The 21,388-nt window shown below is 37.0% G+C and overlaps 1 protein-coding gene across 1 annotated transcript in view; it reads left to right on the top strand.

Moving 5' to 3' along the window:
- The window catches only part of MROH9 (maestro heat like repeat family member 9), a 94,143-nt gene that overhangs the window by 35,768 nt on the left and 36,987 nt on the right, over positions 1–21,388 (top strand). The window contains exons 7-8 of the mRNA XM_062190198.1: positions 6,280–6,404; positions 7,638–7,787. Of these exons, the coding sequence (XP_062046182.1) occupies positions 6,280–6,404; positions 7,638–7,787 (275 nt within the window). The remainder of the gene's footprint in view (positions 1–6,279; positions 6,405–7,637; positions 7,788–21,388) is intronic.

Here is a 21,388-nt window from a genome sequence, read left to right as displayed (position 1 = left end):
AAGCTAATTTTAAATAGTTTAATTGCTTACAAGAAAATAGTTGAAGATTTTTTCTAGGAATACAAAAATCCCAGCACTTAACAACTTAAAATTGTCTGACATCCAATAAAAATTACTAGGCATGCAAATAAGCAGAAAAATACAACCCACGATGAGAATACAAAACAATCAAAAATAACTCAAAGGGACCAGTGCTGTGGCACAGTGGATTAAATCACCACCTGCTATGCTGCTATCCCAAATGATTTGAGTCCCAGCAGCTACACTTCTGATGCAGCTCCCTGCTAACACACCTGAGAAGGCAGTGGAGGATGACCCAAGAACTTGGGCCCTTGCACATGCATAGGACACCCTGAGGAAGCTCCTGTCTCCTGGCTTTGGTCTTCTCCAGCCTTAGTTGTTGTAGCCATTTGGGGAGTAAACCAGTGGTTGGAAATCTCTCATTCTCTCTCTCTCTCTCTCTCTCTTTCTCTCTCTCTCTCTCTCTCTCTCTCTCTCTCTCTCTCTCTTTCTCTCTATCTCTCCGTCTCTCTCGCTCCTATTCTCTCTGTAACTCTACCTTTAAATAAACTAAATAAATCTGTAGACAAAAAGCTAACTCAGAAATTGCACAGAGGATGTAATTAGTAGAGAGGGACATTAAAATAATTTTATTTCATTTATGGAGTTAGAGGAAAAGATGAACGTGTTAAGTAGAGACAAAGAAAAAAATCTAAAGGACTCTTAAAAACCTCTCAAGATAACTGTCATATCTAAGGTTAAGAATTCTCTGGCAGGGACTAAGAGTATTTAGACATTGCAGAAGAAAAAAATGGTCACTGGGCTTGTGGCCATAATAACACTAATTACCAAAAGTAAACCAGAGATGTAAAAGATTGGAAAATATGAACAGAGCACTGGGGAGCTGCAAGACAACTTCATTCAGCCTAATACAGTATAATCTGAATTCCCAATGGTAAGGAAGGGAGGACAGAAACAAATATTCGAACAATCATGAATATTCTCAAAATTAGAGAAATGCAATAAATCCAAAAAATCCAAAATTCTTAACGAAACATAGAAATTATAATTAGAAATCAAAATGCAATAGACAAAAACAGAAATTCCAGGAGAAACAAAAACATCCAAATTCACAATCAGAGGATTCAACACTTTTTCAATAATTCATAATTACATAGCAAATCAACAAGAATATGGACTTAAATCAACTTGACATAATTGACATAGGGCATTCAGCCAATGACAGAAAAATGAACATTTTTTCAATTCTTTCGGTAAACAGAGCATTTCTCAAAATAGATAGTTTTCTAAGCTATAAAATAGATCTCAAGAAATGAAAATTATTCTCTGACCAAAATGGAGTTAAATTGGAATGTAAAAACAAAAAGATATCTGGAAAAGTACATATACCTGGAAACTGAATATCATCCTTCTAAATAACCCATGGTTAAATACAAAAGTATAAAAGGTAAAGCCCTTTGAACAGAATGAAAATGAAAATAAATTCTTTGGATGCAGCTGAAGGAGTACTCAGAACATTGCTTTAAATAGAGAAAAATTCTCTAATCAATGATCTCAGCTTTTGCCTTCCAAAAATAGAGAAAATGAGAGCAAATAAACCCAAAACAATAAGAAGACACGAAATAATGGAGATCAGAATAAAGGTCCAATGTAATAGAAATCAGAAAACAAGAGAAAAGCAATGAAGTCCAAAGTAGATTCTTTGAGAAGATCATGGGGAGAAGAAGAAAACACAAATTACCAGTGTTAGGAATAAGCAACTCGATGAGCATTACAAGAATAGCGGGGAAATTGTTGAGACAACAATGTTGACAAATTAAATAAAATAGATAAATTAATTGAAAGGCACAAATTCTTAAAGCATACTCATGAAGAAATTGGTAACCTATATACATGGGTACTTCAAAAAGTTCATGGAAAATGTATATTCTGAAATACTAAATATAGATGTAAAAATCTATATTAACATTTGATAAAGTATTTCTGATTAAAAACTCATGACAAACTAGGAGTAGAGGGAAACTGTCTTCATCTGCTAAAATGTATGTGAAAAATCTAAAGCTACAACATACTTAATGATGAAATATAAAATGATTTCCCTAAAATATCAGGATCAAGGCAAGGAAACGTATTGTCATTACTTCTATTCAATGTAGATAAAATAGAATGTCCAGAAGTAGATCCACACATATAAAGTCTGTTGATTTTTGGCAAAGTCCAGGAAAGTCAGTGGAGAAAGAATAAACTTCTTGGTAAATAGTGTTGGAAAAACTGAACATTTACATTCAGAAAACAACTCAGATCCATACTTCATACACAGAAAAAAATTAATTAAAATAGATAAGCAGAGCTAAAGTAAAGCCTAAAACCAGAAAACTAGACAAAAATATTTGGACCTTGGGTTAGGCATAGATTTCCTAGGTATGACACAAAAAGCATATTAAATAAATTAAAACCAAATATGAATTAAGTATTTCTGCTCTTTGAAAGACATTGTTAATAGTTAAGCACACAGGAGGAGAAAATATTTACAAATTAATTTATCTGGATAAAAGTTTATATTCAGAATCTATAAGGGACATTAAAGGATATTACATATTAACTAATTACATTTTTTATAAATGAATTACAAATTTTATTAATTACAAACTAGTAAAAAGCCAATGTAAAAAGTGATAATAGATTTGAATAAATTTGTTAGTTTTCTAAAAAGTTAAACTTTTGGGGCCAGCGCTGTGGCATAGCAGGTGGAGCTGCCGCCTGTAGTGCTGGTATACCATATGGGCACCAGTTCATTTCCTGGCTACTCCTCTTCTTATCCAGCTCTCTGCTGTGGCCTGGAAAAGCTTTGGAAGATGGTCCAGGTTTCCAAATGGGAAAACTCAGAGGAGGCTTCTGGCTTTAAATCTGCCCATCTCCAACCATTGTGGACAACTGGGGAGTGAACCAGCAGATGGAAGACCTCTCTCTCTCTAACTCTCTTTTCTTCGTGTAACTCTGACTTTAAAATAAGTAAATGAATCTTAAAAAACAAGTTAAACTTTTCCAAAGTTGTTAGACCATTTTATACTTTTACCTGCAATATGGAAATATTTGAGTTCAAATTGTTATACATACTTAACAATACATGAAAGTGTAAGTTATTTTAATTTGAGATATTACAATGAGTCTTTAGAAGTATCTTAGTATTAATTAATATTCCTTTAAAGAATACATGAATGTGCTTTTTGTCATATATGTTTCTTTGCTAAAATGATTATTCAAATTTATTATTACTAACACATGATGCAGTCATTCCACAATTTGTATTTACCAAACAAAATGAAAGCCAATACCCATACACACACTGATATATAGTGTTCAAAGCACCTTTGCTTGCAATTGACAATCACTGGAAACAACCTAGATGCCCATCAACAAGTGAATGGATTAAGAGCTCAATCGGACTTGCCCCAAATGGTGGAGTTAGAAACGTGCCAGGGGATTCCAATGCAATCCCATCAAGGTGGCATGTACCAACGCCATCTCACTAGTCCATTTGATCAACCTCAGTTCACAATTGCTCACACTGATAGGTCTAAGAGTCAAAGGGATCACACAAGCAAGACTAGTGTCTGCTAATACTAACTGATAGAATCAAAAAGGGAGAGAACGATCCAACATGGGAAGAGGGAGACACAGCAGACTCATAGAATGGCAGATGTCCTAAATAGCACTCTGGCCTCAAAATCAGCCCTTAAGGCATTCGGATCTGGCTGAAGAGCCCATGAGAGTATTGTAGGCATGGAAAGCCAAGACACTCTGGGAAAAAAAAGAAGAGCTAAAAGAAAGATCTGCACGAGCGAGATCCCTGTGGAAAGAACGGGGCCATCAAAGAAGGAGGTACCTTTCTCTGAAGGGAGGAGAGAACTTCCACTTTGACTATGACCCTGTCAGAATAAGATCGAAGTCAGCAAACCCTAAAGGCTTCCATAGCCTTGGCAACTCATGACTAGAGCCTAGGGAGATTACTGACGCCATGAACAGGAGTGTCAAATTGTTAAGTCAGCAACAGGAGTCACTGTGTACTTATGTCTCATGTGGAATCTGTCCTTAATGTGTTGTCCAATGTGAAGTAATGCTATAACTAGTACTGAAACAGTATTTTTACACCTTGTGTTTCTGTGTGGGTGCAAACTGATGAAATCTTTACTTAGTATATACTGAATTGATCTTCTGTATATAAAGGTAATTGAAAATGAAAAAAAAAATCTGGTGTTAAATTGAAATTGCATAGAAAATTAATTACTTTTTAAAAAATATCATGTAGGATCTCTGTCCTTAATGTGCTGTACATTGTTATTTAATGTTATAACTAGTACTCCAACAGTATTTTTTCACTTTGTGTTGCTATGTGGGGGCACATAGCTTAATATATACTAAACTGATCTTCTGTATATAAAGAGAATTGAAAATGAATCTTGATGTGAATGGAAGGGGAGAGGGAGTGGGAAAGGGGAGGGTTGCAGGTGGGAGGGAAGTTATGGGGGGGAGAAGCCATTGTAATCCATAAGCTGTACTTTGGAAATTTATATTCATTAAATAAAAGTTTAAAAAAAGAAAGATTATGGCATATAGCACACATACAATAAATACAGTCATCAGTAAAAAGGAATGCACTGTTGGTGTACACATAGCAATATCGATGAAGCACAATTCTGCTGAGTGAATGAAGCCAAACAAAAAGTCTGACTCCACTTATGTATAGTTGGGGAATAGTAATTTAATATAAAGTAGATCAGTGGTAGCTATGGAATCAGGAGGTGGGTACAGAGAGCAGGTATGGGGAAATGTTTGGAGGCCAATGGATACATTAATTTTTTAGCTAGTAATGTTTTCATAAGTACACAGGAGTACCTACAAAATATTCAAGGAAAATGGAATTAAAAGGTAAGTTTATGTTCGGTGCAAAAGGTTTGAAGTGAAGTTTTTCAATACCATGAATTATCCATGAGTTTTTGGCAGCTTCTTTGTACATATACAAAAAATTATATTTTAAATATGGAATATGTCAATTATATCTATGAAACTATTAAAAACAAATAGAATCATTCAAAATCCACCTCATGGAGTGGGTAGGCATTTAGCCTAGCAGTTAAGATGCCTGAACCACGCATTGGAGCACCTGGGTTTGAATTCTGGCTCCAACTCCTAATTCCATCTTTCTACTAGAGCAGTCCCTGAGAGGCAGCAGATAACGCCCAAGTGGTTGAGCTTCTGTTACTCACTTGGGAGACCTAGATTGGATTACTGTCTCCCAGCTTTGGCAGTACCCATCAGTCCAACCCATTGCAGGCATTTGGAGAACCAAGTGACAGATGGAATAAATCTCTCTGTCTCTGTGTCTCAGTCTCTCTGTCTCTCAAATAAAACTGCTTTTTTAAAAATTCACCTCTAAAAAGCACTTACCTGGAATTAAAGATTTCTGAAGCTGAAGTTTTTACTGAGAGTTTCTGGCTTTATTGACATACCACTACACAGCTCTTTTCAAAATGCCTCATCTTCTCTTTCACCAATAAATACTCCAACTTAAAAATCACATTTTCAATGCACTGCACAATGCATTTGATAGCCTAAATACATTTGATATCTCATCAGTCTACCAAAATTAATTATGTCTTTCATTCATATTTTTAAAAGATTACTTATTTATTTGAAATACAGAGTTACAGACAGAAAATGAGAGACACGGAGAGAGACAGAGATAGATATAGGAAGATAAAGACAGAAAGAGAGAAAGAGAGGGAGAGAGAGAATCTTCCAACTGCTGGTTCATCCCCAGAATGGCTGCAAAGAAACAAAGCTGGGCCAGGCCAAAGCCAGAAACCAAGAGCTTCATCCAGTCTCCCACCTGGGAGGTAGGGGCCCAAGCACTTGGGCCGCCCCCTGCTGCTTTTCCCAGGCTATTACCAGGGAGTTGAATTGGAGGTGGAGCAGCTAGAACTCAAATGGGTGCCCATATGGGATGCTAGTACTGTAGGCAGTGACTTAACTCACTGTGCCATAATGCTAGCCCCTATTCATGATTCACAAGACCTTTCATTAGGACCTTATTAATTCTGGGTGAGCATCATCGTAAAATTGTATGTGACCAAACTATGAGCAGAGACTTAACTATTCAGAGACTAATATTCAGAAAATTTCAGATTATCACAATAAACAAAAAATGACAATGTCATAGAAGAAACTGATCAAATAAAAACCTTTTCCTTTTTGCAGCGGATATCGAAAAAAATAAGCCAACAACGTGGGCTGAGCGTGGAAGCTGTTGCCTCCTGGAGTCTTCTCCTGATGTAGATTTTCTACCCAAGGTCTTGCAACGAAACAAAACTAAAATTGCTCAGGTGTCTTCACCTCTTCTTTATCACATATTCTTTGTTTTGTATTTGTTCCTGTTAATGACACTTTATTTCCACAAACTTTAAATTTTTAATAATTCTCCCTTTTTAAAAATTCAGACACGTGAAAATCATATGTAGTGCAGCTGATTTCCATCTATATTAATATGAATTATTCCTAGTGTTCCGAAATATAGTAACTTATTTTTATTTAATCTTCATAAAATACAAATAATGTAGTGTTTCTTAGTTATATTTCTTGTTTGCCTAACAAAGAGTTCATGAAGAATGGGGAATTTGTGATAATTTAGCAAATAAGCAGTCATCAATTAATAAACTTTTCAGTACTATCATAATTTATTCCAGAAACAGGCTCATGACATTGTGGCTTAGATTTTGTTTGAAAGAACTATTAAGCTTAAAAAAGAAAGGTTTACATGAAGAACTCAATGCCAAGGAAATAGTTTGAACACTGTCAAGTCCTTGGGAGAAACATGAGGCTCTGTATCCAACCTAACCTTCCTCAAAGTAAGTAGGCCAATGAATAGGCATGAGAAACCAGCCAGCAAATGTGGCCTGCTAGCATAGGGTAGCAGAAGACATTCCAGCTATGCACATCAAGTCGAGCTCAGCAAAATTTCTGATGCAGCCCTGCAAGCCAGCTCACCTCCTGAGTGAGAATGCTCATGTTTTCCCTAAAACAAGGTATAGGAAAGAGTGCCTTCACCCAACATTAAGGTCATCAGAATTGTGTGAGATTGAGAAGATGTTGGAGAATGCATTTAACATGATATAGTTAAAAAACACCTGCATAGAAGTCCTAAATGTGCATCCATATGGAGCATGGAGGTACATTTTTCCAAAATCAAGAGATTTTCTTCCTCACTTCTCCAAAATCATATGCCTGGGTGAGTATGAAGTTGGCCATTTACAGAAACAAACCAGACATCAGTGTAGGTTTACTAGTAAATCCTTCATCCATCCACTCTGCACTCTATTTGATTTGTAATTTCAATCATGGGATTTTATATGAATGAAATAAGTCAAAATAATATACCTATTTGTGAAAAGAGTTGCTTCAACTCAAGTAAATGTATGAGTGTTATACAAGTCATTAAAATGAGTAGCATCAAGAGCATGTAAAGGTGTAGTATTGTAGTAAGAAGCAGAAGCTGAGTTTGGATATCCTTATGTCGGAGTAGGTGAGGCCTGAGGTCACCACCTTGCTTGTGATTGCAGAATGTAGGGCAAACCTTACTGCCCTCTTTGCTGACTGACTTCGTGTGGAGTCTCCTGATGAAATTGTCTGAACCTAACTACAAAACTGCATCAGAGGCGGCATCCATCCTGAACCTGACTCTGGAAAATTATGCACAGAAGATCACCATGGTAAGACACTGATTGACGGACTTTATTCTTGAAAGTTAAACTTTTGCCATTATTGTGTGTCTACTTCTTTTCGTACTGAATTCATGTCATTGTGTATTATATGATTTTCATAAAGTGATGCTATTTTGTTTAATTTTTTTCAAGGTTTATTTATTTATTTGAAACTCAGAGTTGCCAAGAGGCAGAGGTAGAGACAGACAGAGGAAGGGGGAGGGGAGAGTCTTCCATCTGTTGGTTCACTCCACAAATGGCCACAATGGCCGGAGGTTGGCCTATTTGAAGCCAGGAGCCAGGAACTTCTTCTGGATCTTTCTATGTGGGTGCAGAGGCCCAAGCACTTGGGCCATCCTCTACTGCATTCCCAGGCTATAGCAGAGAGCTGGATCAGAAATGGAGCAGCCAGGACTTGAACTGGCACCCATATGGGATGCCAGCACTGTGGGCAGTGGCTTTACCTCCTATGCCACAGTGCCATCCCTATTTTATTAAATTTTATGCCTTTCATCTTTTTAAATTTTATTTATGGTATATAAATTTCAAGTATTTCATGTACATAGATTTAGGAATGTAGTGATAATTCCCACTTTACCCTCCCTCCCACCATCACTACCACACTTCCTCCTCATTCCTCTCCTGTTCCCTCTCCTAATTTTTAAAATGATCTAATATCAATTAACTTCATACTTAAAAGATTAACCCGACACTAAGTAAAGAGTTCAACAAATAGTGTGCTGAAAAAACATCATTCTGAAACATAGAGACAAGGGATGTAAACAATCATCGAAGCTCAAAATGTCAATTTTACTCCTATAATTTACATTTTTGGTACTCTGTTAGTTACTACAGATCAGGGAAAACATGATTATTTGTCTTTTTGGGACCGGCTTATTTCACTAAGTATAATGGCTCCCAGCTGCATCCATTCTGTTGCAAAAGACCAATTTCATTCTTTTGCAGTTGAGTAGTATTCTATAGTGTATGCATACCATAATTTTTTATCCAGTTATCAGTTGATGGACATCTGGGTTGATTCCGTATCTTAGCTATTGTGAATTAAGCAGCAATAAACATGGAGGTACAGATAACTCTTTCATAAACAAATTTCATTAGCCTTGGATCAATTCCCAGGGGTGGGATTGTTGGGTCATATGGTACATCTATTTTCAGCTTTCTGAAGTATTTCCATATTGTCTTCCACAGTGGCTATACTAGTTTACATTCCCACCGATAGGGGATTAGTGTAGCTGCTTTCACACATTCTCATCAGCATGCATTGTCTTTTGATTATGGTATGGGAGTCATTCTAATGGGATGAGGTAAACCTCATTGTGGTTTTGATTTGTTTTCCTGGTGACTGGTGATCATGAGCGTTTTTTTCACGTGACTATTGTCCATTTGAACTTCCTCCTTTGAACAATGCCTCTTCAAGTATTTTGCCCATTTCTTCACTGGATTGTTTTTGTTGTTTTTTGAATTTCTTGAGCTCTTTATAGATTCTGAATATTAATCCCTTATCAGCTGCATAGCTTGCAAATATTTTCTCCCATTCTGTCAGTTAACTCTTCACATTGTTTAGTGTTTCTTTTGCAGTGCAGAAGCCTCTCAGCTTGATGTAACCCTCTCTGTCCATTTTAGATTTCATTACTTGTGCCTCTGAGGTGTTTGTCTATTCCAATGTGTTGCAGTTTCCTCAAAGTTCTCTTCTAGTAATTTGATAATATCAGGTCACAGATTTAGGTCCTTGATCCATTTTGAGATGATTTTTATGTAAATGTAAGGTAGGGGTCTTGTTTCATGGGGAGATCAGTTTTCCCAGCACCATTTGTTGAAAAGATAGTCCTTGCTTCAAGGGTTGATTTTAGCTGCTTTTAAAAAGTTAATTGGTAGATGGGGCTGGTGCTGTGGCCTAGCAGGTTAAAGCCTTGGCCTGAAGTGCCTGCATCCCATATGGGCACCAGTTCTAGTCCTGGCAGCTCCTCTTCTTTTTTTTTATTATTATTGTTTTTTTTTTTTATTTTTGACAGGCAGAGTGGACAGTGAGAGAGAGAGAGACAGAGAGAAAGGTCTTCCTTTTGCCGTTGGTTCACCCTCCAATGGCCGCCGCGGTAGTGCGCTGCAGCCGGCGCACCGCGCTGTTCCGATGGCAGGAGCCAGGTGCTTATCCTCCTCTTCTGATCCAGCTCTCTGCTATGGCCTAGGAAAGCAGTAGAAGATGGCCCAAGTTTGGACCCCTGCACCCATGTGGGAGACCTGGAAGAAGCTTCTGGCTCCTGGCTTCAGATCGGCTCAGCTCGGGCCATTGAGGCCAGTTGGGGAGTGAGCCATTGGATGGAAGACCTCTCTCTCTCTCTCTCTCTCTCTCTGCCTCTCCTCTCTCTGTGTAACTCTAACTTTCAAATAAATAAATAAATAAATCTTTAATACAAAAGTTAATTGACTGTGGATGAGTGAATAATTTCTGGAGTTTTTATTCTGTTACATTGGTCTACAAGTCTAATTTTGTACCAGTACCAGGCTGTTTGATTATAATTGAAATGTAGTATGCCTTGAAATCTAGTAGTGATACCTACAGCATTTTTTTTAATAAGATCTGGGGGCTGTTGTGTTTCCATATGAATGGTATCATTGTTTTTCTAGATCTGAGAATAATTTCCTTGGTATTTTGATAGGGCTTGAATTGAATCTGTAAATTGCTTTTGGTAGGATGCACATTTTGCTTATATTAATTTTTGCAGTCTACAAACATGGAAGATTTTCCTCTTTTTTTTTTTTTGTTTATTGGTAGGGAAACCCAGAGGGAAGGGGCGAAGAAGGAAAAGGGGGAAAGGAGAGCATAAGAGAGAGATGGAAATCTCATAATAGAGGTCTTTAACATCCTTGGTTAAGTTTATTCCAAGGTATTTGATTGTTTTTGTAGCTATTGTGAATAGGATTGATCTTAGCAGTTCTTTCTCAACTGTGGCATTGCCTGTGTATACAAAGGCTGTTGATTTTTGTGCATTGATTTTATATCCTGCTACTTTGCCAAACTCTTCTCTGAGTTCCAATAGTCTCTTAGTAGAGTTCTTTGGGTCCCCTAAATTAAGAATCATATCCACATAGAAACACAAAGTGAAACATACTGTTTGAGTACTAGCTATAGCATTAAGTCAAAATGTACAGCACATTAAGGACAGAGATCCCACATGAGGAGCAAGTGCACAGTGGCTCCTGTTGTTGACCCAACAAATTGACACTCTAGTTTATGGTGCCAGTAAGCATCCTAGGCTGTCGTCATGAGTTGCCAAGGCTATGGAAGCCTTCCAAGTTTGCCGACTCTGATCATATTTAGACAAGGTCATAAAAGACAGGGTGAGGATAGTAACCAATGATCCTAAGAGTGGCATTTACCAGGTTTGAACAATTATACAGCATTAAGTGGGGAAGAGGACCATCAGTACACACAGGTTGGGAGTAGAGCCATTGGTGGTAGAGTAGAGGTTATGATTACAAAGGAATGAGGCCCAAGTGCGCTAGACAGGGTCTAGAACAAAGGACAGAGTCATTATTAGAGGAGCTAAGAAAGGTGCTGTCTAAGCTACAAGTAATTTTTCTGATTGAGAGGCAAATAGAACCTGATAGAAGGGGCTTGATAATAATCTGGTGGGCTTTAGGCCTTGTAAATTCAGAGGCCCAGACCTTCACATGGGGTATATCCTAAGGGATATATCCTAAGGGAGGTGTGAACCTCCTAGAGGAAGGCACTCTGTTGACTTTCATTACTTGGCTGGCCTGGGAGGAGAGCTGGCCAGGTAAAGGCAGGGGGCATCTCTAACAAGAAATTTACAGTTCTGCCTGCAATGTTGCTGACCCTACTTGACCATCCCCTCAGCTGCAGTGGTCACTTTGGAAGTTGGGCTGAGTGAAGGGCTTTTCAGATTAGAGCCAATAAGATCTGTGGCTCTGACCTGGGCATCCTTCGACTCCAGGGCAGGTCCATTTCCAGTGATCCAACTCTTGGCAGAGCTGCCAGGGCTCTTCACAAGCTGACTTCTGCTGAAGCCCAGGCATACCTCGTTGAAAGCCACTGCAGTGGACTGGCCTGTTGGGTCTCTTTGAGGCAGATCACTGTACAGATCAGCCATTAATAGGCCTGCCACCCATTGCTTCTGATGCCGAGCTTTCTTTTCCTCCTGGTTTGTGTTAAAGCAGACCAGAGGATGCAAGTCAAGGGAGTGCCCGTGTCCCATCTCTAATCTTCGGTGGCCTGAACTACAAGTCTATAGTCACAGGCATGTTCTGTAGTAGTTTTTCTAAGGTAGACAATGCCCATGAGGAAAATTATATTCTCACTTTAAAACTTTCTTTCCCTTTGGTCTGAAAGGGTGGTTTTTTCTACTTACTGTATACTTCGCTGATGGCGAAGTGAATCTAGCTATGAGATTATTAGTTAAGTTCTTATTTTGGCTATGCTATTACAGAAAAATTTTAGCCATCTCTTTTATAAGGTCTAAAGATTAAATTGTGCATCCTACAGATTCCTTCATAATAGAATTAGTTTCCTACCTTGAACTGTTGAAATCTTTATACTAAATTGATCTTCTGTATATAAAGAGAATTGAAAATGAATCTTGATGCAAATGGAAGGGGAGAGGGAGCGGGAGAAGGGAGGGTTGTGGGTGGGAGGGAAGTTATGGGAGGAGGAAGCCATTGTAATCCATAAGCTGTACACTGGAAATTTATATTCATTAAATAAAAAAAAAGAATCATATCATCTGCAAAGAGGGATAGTTTGAGTTCTTCCTTCCCAATTTGTATCCCTTTAATTTCTTTTTCTTGCCTAATAGCTCTGGCTAAAACTTCCAGAACTATATTGAATAGCAGTGGTGAGAGTGGGCATCCCTGTCTGGTACCAGATCTCAGTGGAAATGCTTCCAACTTTTCCCCATTTAGTAGGATGCTGGCCGTGAGTTTTTCATATATTGCTTTGATTGTATTGAGGAATGTTCCTTCTATAACCAATTTGCTTAGGGTTTTCATCATGAAAGGGTGTTGAATTTTATCAAATGCTTTCTTTGCATCTATTGAGATAATCATATGGTTTTTCTTCTGCAGTCTGTTAATGTGATGTATCACATTGATTGATTTGCAAACACTGAACCATCCCTGCATACCAGGGATAAATCCCACTTGGTCTGGGTGGATGATTTTTCTGATGTGTTGTTGTATTCTATTGGCAAGAATTTTATTGAGTATTTTTGCATCTATGTTCATCAGGGATATTGGTCTGTAATTCTCTTTCAATGCCGCAATTTTTCTGGCTTAGGGATTAAGGTGATGCTGGCTTCATAGGAAGAATTTGGCAGGATTCCATCTTTTTCGATTGTTCTGAATAGTTTGAGAAGAATTGGAGTTAGTTCTTCTTTACATGTCTGGTAGAATTCAGCAGTGAATCCACCTGGTCCTGGGCTTTTCTTTGTTGGGAGGTCCTTTATTACTGTTTCAATTTCTGATTCAGTTATGGGTCTGTTTAGGTTTTCTATGTTTTCATGGTTCAATTTAGGTAGGTGCATGTGTCCCAGAATCTATCCATTTCTGATAGATTTCCCTGTTTGCTGGCATACAATTCTTTGTAGTAATTTCTGATGATTCTTTTTATTTCTGTAGTGTCTGTTGTTACATTTCCTTTTTCATCTCTGATTTTATTGATTTGGTTCTTTTCTCTTCTTTTTTTAGTTAGTTGAGCCAATGGTGTGTCAATTTTATTCTTTTTTTTTTTTTTTCAAAAAAACAGCTCTTCGTTTGGCTGATTTTTTGTAATTTTTTTTGGATTCAATCCTATTGATTTTTTTCTCTGATTTTAATTATTTCTCTTCTCCTACTAGATTTGGGTCTGGTTTGCTGCTGATTTTTCTAGATCTTGAGATGCGTTGAAAGCTCATTTATTTGGTGCCTTTCCAATTTCTTGATGTAGGCACCTATTGCTATAAACTTTCCTCTCAACACTGCTTTTGCTGTATCCCATAAGTTTTGATATATTGTGCTGTTTCCCTCATTTACTTCCAGAAAGTTTTTGATTTCTCTTTTGATTTCTTCTATGACCCAGTGTTCATTCAGGAGCATGTTGTTCAATCTCCATGTGTTTGCATACTCTCTAGGGATTCCTGAGTTGCTAATTTCCACCTTCATTCCGTTGTGGTCTGAGAAGCTGCATGGTGTGATTCTAATTCTTTTGAATTTGCTGAGACTTGCTTTATGGCCTAGTATGTGGTCAATCCTAGAGAAGGTTCCATGCACTGCTGAGAAGAATGTAAAATCTTAAATGTAGGATTGAAAGTTCTGTAGATATCTGTTAGATCCATTTGGGCTATAGTGTCGATTAAATCTGCTATTTCCTTGTTGATCTTCCTTCCGGATGATCTGTCGATTTCTGAGAGTGGAGTATCGAAGTCCCCCAGTACTATTGTATTGGAATCTAAGTCTCCCTTTAAGTCCCTTAACAAATCTTTTGAATAAACCGGTGCCCTGTAATTAGGTGCATATACATTTATAATAGTTACATCTTCCTGTTGAATTGAACCCTTAATCATTATATAGTGTCCCTCTTTGTGTCTCTTAACAGTTTTTGTGTTAAAGTTTATTTTGTCTGATATTAATATGGATACACCTGCTTTTTTTTGCTTTCTGTTGGCATGGAATATCTTTTTCCAACCTTTCACTTTCAGTCTGCATGCATCTTTGTTGGTAAGATGTGTTTCTTGTAGGCAGAAGCCTGCTGCCTTGTGGCAGCTCATTTATCCCAGGCCACTTATTTTGAATAAAAACCCTATGAGAGATGGTGCGAAAAACTGGGTTGTATGACTCTTAGTACAGAGTACAGAAACGCATTGCCAAGGCTACTATATCCCAGGTCACTTTATCTGAATAAATGCCCTGTCAGAGATGGTGCAAAACAAAACAAAACAAAACAAGACAAACTTTGCCAGGGGGCAAGCAGGGAAGTAGAAGTAGCAGATAGGGTTAGGATGGGGGTGGAACATACACCAGTGGTTGGGCCATGTGATCACCTAGCTTCTAGCAATGGTGGCCGGGCTAGAGCCTAGGATGGTATCCAGGGCATAGATTGTTCCATAGATAAGACTGCACCATTTTACTACCATTCCCTCCTTTTGTTTTTTATAAAGCAAGAGTTGTATGGGATTACATTAGCCCCAAAAGTCCAGGAGGGGTAGAGGGATGATGATCTGTCTTTACAGCTACTTCCTGCTGACATGGGGCGACAAGGTACTCTCTGCTGGCAGGGAGTGATGTCTCAAGTCGCTGACCCCTGGGTGGGAGATTTTTCCATTTTCAATGTCTTCTTCTATTTCTTTCTTTAATTTTTTTTTTAATTTTCATCATAGAGATCTTTCACCTTCTTTGCTGAATTTATTCCAAGGTATTTAATTTTCTGTAGCTATTGTGAATGCAATTGGTCTTAGAAGTTCTTTCTCAGCCAGGGCATTGTCTGTGTATACAAAGGATTTTGAATTTTTTGTGTTAATTTTATATCCTGTCACTTTACTCAACTCTTCTATGAGTTGGGTAGTCTCTTAGTGAAGTCTTTTGTTCCCCTATATGTAGAGTCATGTCATCTGCAAATAAGGATAATTTGACTTTCTTCTTTCCACTTTGTATTCCTTTGATATCTTTTCTTGTTTAATGGCTTTGGCTAAAACCTCCAGGAATATAGTGAATAGCAATGGTGAAAGTTGGTATGCTTGTCTGGTTCTGGATGCTTCCAACTTTTTCCCATTCAATAGGATGCTGACTGTGGGCTTATTACAAATTGCTTTGATTGTATTGAGGAATGTCCCTTCTGTACCCAATTTGTAAAGGTTTTCATTATGAAAGGGTATTGCATTTCATCCAATGCTTTCTCTGCATCTGTTGAGTTAATCATGAGTTTTTTGTTCTTCAGTTTGTTAATGTGATTGTTTTGCAAATATTGAATGATCCCTACATACCAGGGATAAATCTTACTTGGTCTAGCTGAATGATCTTTCTGTTGTTGGATTCAATTAGCTAGCATTTTGTTGAGGATTTTTTGTTTGTTTATTTTCTCTCTTATTTTTTTATTTATTTGACAGATAGGGTTATAGACAGTGAGAGAGAGAGATAGAGAAAGGTCTTCCTTCCGTTGGTTCACTCCCCAAGTGGCCCCCAAGGCCAGTGCTGTGCCGATTTGAAGCCAGAAGCCAGGTACCTCATCCTGGTCTCCCATGAGGGTGCAGGGGCCCAAGCACTTGGGCCATCCTCCACTGCCCTCCCAGGCCACAGCAGAGAGCTGGACTGGAAGAGGAGCAACCAGGACTAGAACCTGGTGCCCCTATGGGATGTCAGCACTGGAGGTGGAGGATTAACCAAGTGAGCCATGGTGCCGACCCCATTGTTGAGGATTTTTACATCTATGTTCATAAGGGATATGAGTCTATAGTTCTCTTTCTCTCTTGTATCTTTTTCTGGTTTAGGAATTAAGGTGATGCTGGCCTCATAGGAGGAGTTTGAGAGAAATCCCTCCCTTTAAATTGTTTTTAATATCTTGAGTAGAATTGGAATTAGTTCTTCTTTGAAAATCTGGTAGAATTCATCAGTGAAGCCATTTGGTCCTTGGCTTTCTTTGTTGGGAGGATCCTTATTACTCATTCAACCTCCATCTTTGTTATTGGTCTGTTTAGGTTTTCTATGTCTTCATTACTCTTTTTTTTGTAGATGGTATGTGTCCAGGAATTTTTCATTTCTTCTTGAATTTCCAATTTGTTGACATATAGTATGTGTAGTAATTCCTGATGATTCTTTTTATTTCTGGGGTATTTGTTGCTACATTTCCTTTTTCATCTCTGATTCTACTAATTATGGTCTTCTCCCTCTTTTTTGGTAGATTTTCCCAATGATCTATCAATTTTGTTTATTTTTTACAAAAATCAATTCTTCATTTCATTGATCTTTTGTATTTTTTATTTCAATTTTGTTTATTTCTTCTCTAATTTTAATTATTTATTTTCTCCTACTAATTTGGGGTTTGGTTTGTTGTTTTCTAGATCCTTGAGATGCATTGATAGCTCATTGATTTGGTAGCTTTATAATTTTTTGATGTAGACACTAATTTCTACATGCATCCCTCTTAACATTTCTTTTGCTGCATCCCATGTTTTGATATGCTGTGTTGTTATCTTCAAGTTTCCAGAAACTTTTTGATTTCCATTTTTATTTCTTCTATGACCCATTGTGCATTCAGAAGCATGTTGTTCAGTCTCCATGTGTGTGCATATGTCCAAGAGATTCTTTAATTTTTAATTTCCAGCTTCATTTTTTTTTCAGAAAGGATGCATGGTATGATTTCAATTTTTTTAATTTGATGAGACTTGTTTATGGCCTAACATATGTTCTGTCCTAGAGATCATGCACTGATGAAAAGAATCTATATTCTGCAACTGTGGGAAGAAAATTTTGTAGGTAACAGGTAGGTTCATTTGATCCAGATTATAGATAGCTCTGTTTCTCTGTGAATTATCTGTCTAATTGATCCGTTAATTAATGAGAGTGGGGTGTTGAAGTAGTCCATTACTATTGTATTGGAGTCTATGCCTCACTTTAAATCCATTAAAGTTTGTTTTAAGTAGTCAGGCACCCTGACATTGAGTATATATACATTTATTATAGTCATATCTTTCTGTTAAATCAATCTCTTAATCATTATATAATGCTCTTCTTTGTTTCTTTACCAGTTTTGTGTTAATGTCTATTTTGTCTAATATTATGATGGCTACACCTGCTCATTTTTACTTTACTTTAGCATGGAATATTTTTTCCATCCCTTCATTTTCAGTCTGCATGTATCTTTGTTGATAAGATTCATTTCTTGTAGTCAGCAAGTAGATAGTTCTCATTTTAATCCATTCAGCCAGTCTGTATATGTGAATTGGAGAATTTAGGCCATTTACTTTCAAGGTTACTATTAATAAGTAATGACATAGCCCTGCCATTTTTCTGTAATATTCCTATTGTTTGCTTTGGATTTCCTTTGTCCTTTTACTGGGGGATTTTCTGCCTTCACAATCTTTCATAATTATGACTATCTTTCTGTGTTTCCATGTGTAGAAATACTTAGGCATCATTTTTAAGGCTGGATGTGTGGTTACAAATTCTCTGAATTTCTGTTTGTTTTAGAAGGTCTTTATTTCACCTTCATTCATAAATGAAAACCTTTTAGGGTACAGTATTCTGGGTTGACAGTTTTTTTTCTTTTAAGACTCACTATGTGTCTCCATTTTGTTCTAGCCCTTAGGGTTTCAGATGAGAAGTCAGCTGTGAGTCTAATTGGGGGTCCTCTAAAAGTAATCTGGCATTTCTCTTTTGTACATTTTAGATTCTTTTCTTTATGTTTTACTATTGAAAATTTGAGTGCAAAGTGTCATGGTAAAGATCTTCTTTGGTCTGTTAGGAGCTCTTGTGGTTCATGTGCTTGGACATGCCTTTCTCCAAATTAGGAAAGATGTAATTATTTCACTGAATAGCCTTCTAATAAGTTCTCTATTTCCACATCTCAGGAACTCCTAAGCCCCTTCTTTGAGCTGTTTGATAGTATTCCATAAATCTTCAGCGCTTATTTTATTTTTTCTAATTTCTTCTTCTTTTTTTTTTTTTTGGTCTGATTGAGAAATTTACAAAGATTTGTCTTCTAATTCAAATATTCTTTCTTCTTCCTCACACAGTGTACTGTTAAGGCTTTCCACTGTATTTTTTATTTGACATATTAAATATTTCAAGAATACAGGAAATGTTAGAAAATAATTTAATGAAAATTTAACTACCCAACATATTAAATCAGATTATGTGCCATATTTGTTCAAATTATTAAAATAAACACATCACACAGCTATAATTAAAATCTCCTGTGTAGCTCTTAAAGAAAAATTTTCAAGAACCTAGCTTGTTATAAGGTCTCTACATAATTTGTGGGGCCCAGTGCAAAGTGAAGCATGAGGCTTATTCTGTACATTATAGGAAAAAATAAAAATAGGAAAAAAATTACATAAGTACAAGCAGGTTGAGATATCTTTATCCCACACTGAGGGCCTGGGTTTGAGTCCTGGCTCTGCTTCCAATTTGAGAAACTTTAGAGACAGCAGGTTGATATTTCAAGTACTTGAGACCCTGAAACCCACTTGGGAGACCTGAATGGAGTTCCCTACTCCTGCCTTCAGCTTGGCCCAGCCCCAGCTGCTGGTGGCATTTAAGGAGCGAACCAATGGATGGAGGATCTCTCTTTTTATCTCTCTCTTTCTTTAGATTTCAAAAAAAAGGAAATAATTTTAAAAAATTATTTAAGTAAATAAATATTAAGCTATTAAGTATTTTCCTTGCCTTCATATTGTCCCCTACCCCTTTCTCTCAGGTCTTCATGGTTTTTATTTTCTATTTAATGTCTTCTAAGTAAAAAAAAGCCAAAATTTAAAATTATTGGTATATATTTTGATACCCATATTATATTGTGCAATGCCATTTATAAATGTACATATAAGAGCATTTAACTAACTATATAATCACCAAAATAACGTCATAGATCATAAATGCATAGTATTTCATTCTTCCCAGAAGACTGAAAACACTAACTAAAACTGATTATTTTAATTTCATTTCTCATTATTGACATATTTTAGCATTCTCTAACCTTCAACTCCTTGCTGAATAAGGAAGGACTGAATGGGAGAGGGTTTATATATTTCTGCCTCAGTCTGCTATGTGTTGCTCTAATAGGATACCTGAGATCAGGTAATCCATAAAAATGGAAACTTATTTTTTATAGTTCTGGAGGCTGGAAAGTCAGAGATTGAGAGACCTGCATTTGTTGAGGGTCTTCTTTTTGTGTCATTTCACAGCTTAGGAAGAAGGACAAAAGAGAATATATGAAAGCCAGAGGAAGGGGCTAAACTGTCCTTAGTCCACCATAATTAACCCACCTACACAATAACAACAGCACTCAAGATCAAATTACCTCTTAATTTCCCACTTCTCTATATGATTGTGTAGGGGTAATCTCAATGTTTCCAACACATGTCTTTTGTAGGACATGTTGAAATCCTAGAACACATCTTATTCTTTCTTTCTTTCTTTCTTTCTTTCTTTCTTTCTTTCTTTCTTTCTTTCTTTCTTTCCTTATCATATGAAGCAGATGAGGCTTCAATAAGATGCTTATATTGTACTCTGTAATTCAGTGAATTCCCCCATATTATTGGTCCACTGGAATTCTATGCTCATAGAGTTTTGTGAACTCTACATTTGGGACTGCAGGAACCACTGTAGACTTATATATCACAGATATCTCCTCTATCCCCATGTGCTTTATAAAACAAACCTAATGATAAAAATTATTTAAAATTTCAAGATGACAAAGGTAAAGTTTTACACAAACATAGAGGGTATTTTAAGCATGGATCTCTGTACATGTGTATAGGTTATAAGTGCAAGAAATCAGCCCTGATAATGACATAGGGCTAAATTCTCTATCTGACATTTCAGTCCAATGTGACTGAAATTAGCTGAGAGCTGTCTGAAGTTCAAATGGCAAGAAAAGGGGCATAATGCTACATATAAATTTCCCCATGCTACTAGATACAGGAACATTCTGTAGGAAAAACACAACTACAGGAAAAACTTAAGAGCATTGGAAGGCTCCTTGGCAAAATAGAGTCCTCCCATGTCTTATAATGAATAAGAAAAAACACTTAAAGGGAAGTTAGATAAAGCCATACCAAGAATCTGGAGAGAATGAGGCACCTAACAGAAAACTAAATATGCAGAAATAGCTACAGTGAAATCACTATCTCCTAAAAACAGAACCAAATGAAGATCATCAACTTAAATTATCCCACACCAGCTCCTACAAACATCTGAAGGACCACATAAACAAGGTTAGGTTCTAAGGCCCAGTATAAGGAAAAATGGTGTATAAATGAAAATATCCCAAAGTTGCATGTATACCATTATGGGCTTGTGATCTAAATAGATTTACCACATCAAGTCTTTCCTTGGGGATAAGAGCCGATCATCCTTTCCATAATTGAGCACCCAATGGCATAGCTAATTTGTTTGAAAGATTTGCTGCCTTTAACAAAGGTAGGGGACAATGAGGAGCAGCTCTAAAACCTACAGTCAAGGAGAAGAACAAGATTTCATGTCTCTCATTTCAAGCTCACCTTGTAGCATGTGCTAGGAGGAATGCCTTATGCTATTTAACATTTCATTCACTTTTTTCTTTTGTGTAGAGTGGAAGAACTGAATTATGTATGATTCACTGCAATGTAGTAGAAATTTAGATAAACTAACTTCAGAATAAGTGAAGAGTATTTTCTTTTTTCTTTTCTTTTTTACTTTTATTTAATGCATATAAATTTCCAAAGTACAGCTTATGGATTAAAATGGCTTTCCCCCCCATAACTTCCCTCCCACTCGCAACCCTCCCCTTTCCCACTCCCTCTCCCCTTCCATTCACATCAAGATTCATTTTCAATTCTCTTCATATGCAGAAGATCAGTTTAGTATATATTAAGTAAAAATTTCAACAGTTTGCACCCACATAG

This window comes from Lepus europaeus, chromosome 5 (assembly GCF_033115175.1).
Source record: "Lepus europaeus isolate LE1 chromosome 5, mLepTim1.pri, whole genome shotgun sequence".
In the NCBI taxonomy this organism is placed as follows: domain Eukaryota; kingdom Metazoa; phylum Chordata; class Mammalia; order Lagomorpha; family Leporidae; genus Lepus; species Lepus europaeus.
This window is presented reverse-complemented; position numbering and strand designations above follow the sequence as displayed.